The sequence below is a fragment of the Colobus angolensis genome, unplaced genomic scaffold (assembly GCF_000951035.1).
Source record: "Colobus angolensis palliatus isolate OR3802 unplaced genomic scaffold, Cang.pa_1.0 Scaffold206, whole genome shotgun sequence".
Classification (NCBI taxonomy): domain Eukaryota; kingdom Metazoa; phylum Chordata; class Mammalia; order Primates; family Cercopithecidae; genus Colobus; species Colobus angolensis.
In genome coordinates, this window is record NW_012115222.1 from 5,740,450 (window position 1) to 5,745,420 (window position 4,971).

At 45.6% G+C, this 4,971-nt stretch overlaps 1 protein-coding gene across 1 annotated transcript; it reads right to left on the reverse strand.

Moving 5' to 3' along the window:
• Positions 1-645: 645 nt before the first annotated feature.
• LOC105511924 (transmembrane epididymal protein 1-like) lies at positions 646-1,428 on the reverse strand. The gene has a single exon (XM_011942137.1). The coding sequence runs from the start codon at positions 1,426-1,428 to the stop codon at positions 646-648; it is 783 nt and encodes a 260-aa protein (XP_011797527.1).
• Between the last annotated feature and the right edge of the window lie 3,543 nt (positions 1,429-4,971).

The window sequence follows — 4,971 nt, forward strand, 5'->3', positions numbered from 1 at the left end:
CTGCGGAAGAAGTTACCTTCAAGGGTTCGATGTTTCATTTGATAAATCACAAAGTAATCAAAGGAAAGACCTCAAGAACATTCTAGGACTTTTGTAGAGTCAAAAACAGTCTCTTTAATGTGAGAATTGAAGAGGTCTAGAACAAGAAAGAATGAAGAGGTGGTTATTGTAATGGGTAGATTATTATGTACTAAATATGACTAGCGGTAGGAATTCTATGTGCTGGGTGAAGGATATTTATAAAAAGGCCCAAAGGCAGGATATCATGAATTTATTTTAAAGTCCTCATGGGAGGAGAATGAGGGATGCAGAGATGTGCAGGGCACACAGATTACTGTTGCTGGAATTGAGGAGAGAGGGGAGGGGAAGGAAATACTTGGGGATCTAAGAGTGAGGGTCACAGTTGCATGCCTTGTTTCATTCTCCCGTCCTCTGCACACTGCTCAGGAAATGAGACTGAGAGAAACCAGAAGGGGAAGGAGGGTATGCCTGTCCCAGAGAAGTCTGATGCCTCAGGATGAGACACCTCTGAAAGAAGGATGCAGGATTCTCCTCTCTGGCAGCTCCAGCTCCATCTCCCACAGCTTCTCATGCAGATGTCCTGGAGTACGCAGGCAATGAGAACCAACTGTGGCACATCCAGGTTCAGGCCTTAACAAAAATGCAGCAATACCACCAAAAGGTGCAGCCATAGATCCAGATCATCAAAATGGCACTGAAGATCACATGCCAGGAGAAGAAGGTAGTGACAAACATAATGTCATTTCTGTCATCATCCATCCATTGATAGCCAGAGATTGGTTTGAACAGCATAAAGCCTATGTGCATCAGCCAAGAGCCTGTGATCATATACAAAAAGGCCTTCATGATCCAGAGCAGCAGCATGTTGGGAGCCCACAGCTCTGCGGTCACCACCAGAGTCAGCAGGAACATGGCCTGGGTGAGCAGCACGTGAGACCGAAACTCCACTCCTTCTGTGTCCTGCAGGTGAGACACCATCAGGGGCAGAAATATGAACATGCCCAGAGCTTGGGCACCTTGCTCCAGAGCAGCACATCTCTTAGGCAGCAGGTTCTGGCTCACCATGTCTACACACCCACTCAGCAAGAAAGTCATATAGAGAGTGAGATGCTGCCACTGTTTGCGGAACATAAAGTTTCTCTGATGATACATCTTGCTGATAAGTACAAACTGTCTAGGAATGCTGTGCAATTCTTGGGCTACTAAAATGCAGGCACTCAGTATCTTCAGCAACCCAATGTAGTATATTTGCCATAGCCTTGCCCATCTTCCTTTGCTCCAGGGATGGCGTGGTGGATACAGGACAGGGGCATTGCATATCAAGGCTCTGGAGACAAGTTGTGCATGATAAAGTCCATAGAAGAAGAAAGATAGCCCTGGGTACAGATGACCCTCAAAGCCTCCCATTGAACTGAAAGTGGGTCTGATCAAAGGCAGAAGCAAAAGGCTCAGGAATGACCATTTACTCAGGGCCACCTCAGGCTCTAGAACGTGGAGGGAGCCTCCTGAGGCTTACTTATATTCTCTATCCAGCCCACTGAATCCACATACAGAAAGGAAATGGTTTTGGAGGAGGCCCAAACCTATGGTGGGGTGGGTGTCATGGTTTCCGTCTGGTCTTCTGCTCTGGTTCATTGGTAATCAGCTAACCATTGACAAACAATGAAATAAGCATATTCTCCAGCATAATGCTTGGGCATCTGCCATTCTCAGAGACTATGTTTAGAGGGTCCCCCTCTTGCCTCTCCTCCCACTAACCCTTGACCACATCACTACCTTCCTTACCTCACTCCTGTCCTAGTCTGTTCAGGTTATATAACAAAATACCATAAACTTGTAACTTATAAACACCAGAAATTTGGCTAGATGCAGTGACTCATGCCTATAATTCCAGCATTTTGGGAAGCTGAGGTGGGAGGATTGCTTGAGCCCAGGAGTTTGAGAGCAGCCTGGGCAACATGGTGAGACCTCATCTCTACCCAATAAAAAACCAAAAAAATTATTTTAAAATTAGCTGGATGTAGTGGTGTGCACCTGTAGCCTCAGCTACTCTGGAGACTGAGGCAGGAGGATCCCTTTAGCCCAGGAGGTCAAGGCTGCAGAGAGCCATGATCACCTAATCTTATGGCCTTTCATTAGTCTTACAAAGGTAGTTTCAGGCTGGGTACAGTGGCTTACGCCTGTAATCCCAACACTTGGGGAGGCCATGGTAGGTGGATTACTTAAGATCCAGAGTTCAAGACCAGCGTGGCCAACATAGTGAAACCCCATCTCTACTAAAAGTACAAAAATTAGCTGAGCATGGTGGTGCATGCCTGTAACCCCAGCTACTCAGGAGGCTGAGGCAGAAGAATCACCTGAACCCAGGAGGCGGAGGTTGTAGTGAGCAGAGATTGCGCTACTGCAGTCTAGCCTGGGCTATAGAGTGAGACGCTGTCTCAAACAAACAAACAAACAAACAAACAAACACAAAAAAGAAAAACAAAGGTAGTTTCAGTCTCCAAACAAGGAGGGAGTCAGTTTTAGGGAGGGACTGTTATCTTTCTTGCTTCAAAGTTACACTATAAACTAAATTCCTCCCACGGTTAGCTTGGCCTATACCCAGGAATGAGCAAGGACAGTCAGCCTCTGAGTCTAGATGCAAGATGGAGTCAGTTAGGTTAGATTTCTCTCACTGTCATAATTTTTTCAAAGGCAGTTTCACTGTGATTTGAATACCAACTCCAAGACTCATGCTGGAATGTAATATTGCCATAGTGACAGTATTAAAAGGTAGGACCTTTAAGGGGTAATTAGGTAATGAGGGTTCCGCTCTCAAGAATGGATTAATGCCATTATCACAGGAGTGGATACTTAGTGGGTCCCTCATAAACAGAATGAGTTCTGCGCAATTTCCTCTCTCTCTCTCTCATGCACTCACTCACCATGTGATGCCTTCTGTGATGCCCCTCACTCACCAGATGCTGGTGCCATGCTCTTGGAGTTCCAAGCCTCCAGAGCTGTGAGTCAAATAAGCTTTTGTTCTTTGTAAATTACCCAGTCTGTGATATCCTATTATAGCAACAGAAAACAGAATAAGTAAATAAATAAGAATAAATAAATAAACACTTTAAGTTTACAACAAGTAAGCTTTCCAGGCAGTTCTTTCCACTCCATCTCCGCCCACTGCCCGTGTTCAGGTATCACCAACTCTGAGTTATTGAAACATGTCTAATCAGGTTCAAATACTCATCTGTTCCTTTCCAAATAACAGATAGATGAGCTTTGGGAATTGAGAGCTAATCATGATATTGACTGATTTAAGTTATCCAGTGGAATCTCATGGCCTTGTAGATAAAATCCATGCCTTTAGAATAAGCTTCAAGGAGCCTTATGCTTTGGCCTGGTCTCATTTCCAGTCCCTTCCCATATGTGCCATTGTCCCAGGCTTATCAGAAGCTTCTAGTTCAACCTGGAATCCTCTTTCTATCCTCTACACCATCTGTATCTGGAGAACTCCTCTTCTTCCTTTTTCCTTCAAGGTTCAGCTTAAGCACTGCCTCCTCCCAGCCAGGCAGAATACTTCGGTCTGCAACTTGTACACATCTGTATCATTGTGCTGGTTACGCCATTTCATAACTGTTTATTTATGGAGATGTCTGTAAAGCCAGAGACGACGTCTTGTCATCTTTGCCTCTTTAGTATCTAGCCCCATGCCTGGAGGTGCTCAGTAAATGTTTGATGGATGAATAAGTGGGTAAACTAGCAAATTATCATGTAGTCTCTACCATAAAAGGCTTTATAATCTAGTTATGAAGACAGAACAGATACATACAAACAATGCCAGGTCACTGTTTGCTAAGTGCTAAGTGCCAAATGAGCGGAAAAAAATGACCAGAGCTATGCAATTAAAGAAGAGAGCTCACTCCAGCTGCAGAATCAGGGCGTATGTGATCATTCTTAGTAACAAGATGAAGAGTCTGTGATATGAGAGTTCAAACCTTGACTCCTTTGTCTTTGGGCACAGAGTTGCAGAATGAAAAGATGTGGAACACTTGGCGTAATTATAACTTCTCAGCCAGAGACACAGACCTTTCTGCATAAACCAGTGTTTTCTAACACTTTTTTTTTTTTTCATATTTGTGCCCCTAAGAAGCCTTTTCCACATGTTTCTACTCACCACATTCTCCCAATGAAGACTTAACATCACTCTGCGTGTCCAAAGGTAGCAGGAGGAGGCAGTTGTTGCTACTGAGCCAGATATACCACGGACACCTAGGATGGGGGTGGAGCAAGTGGTCAAACTGACCAACTGATGTTGCACAACCTTTACACATGGCCTCTACCTGACCTGAGACAACCCTCCAGGTATGCCTGTGGATACTCGGTTGCTCTCTGGCTTACCCCTCAGGGATAGTCTCTAGGGGGCATAAGTCCCAACATTAAAGTGGGGGCATTGCTACCCATCACAGTCATCTTGGGGGGCTTTTTAAAAAGCACAGATTACCAAGTTTCACCCTGACCCTAATAGACTGGAGCCCAGGAATCTGAATTATGAATCACACTCCTCTCCCACCACGGCTGATTCCAGTACAGGCCGTCCTTCACCGGTGCTTGGAAACCAGCAACGTGGTCATTAGGCCACACCTGGACACCATCTCCCCACCCTCACTGACCCACAGACTCACTCAGGAGTGTGTGGCAACATCTTTATGACAGCAGAAGCCAGCGATGTTTCCAGGAGAGGCTGGCACTCAACTGGGGACAGGGAGGGCAGGGGAGGGAGGAGGCCAAGAGAGGGAGGCATAGGAGAAGGAGAAAAAGAGAGATAGAGAAGGCTGAGAAAGAACACGGAGAAGTCAGAAAGAATGCAAAGAGGATGAAAGCAGTCCAGATTCTGAGAAGGCAGAAGCGAGGAAGGGGGTTCAAGGAAGCCAGAAAGCTGCACTTTCTCAAGGGTGTGGGTAAAGT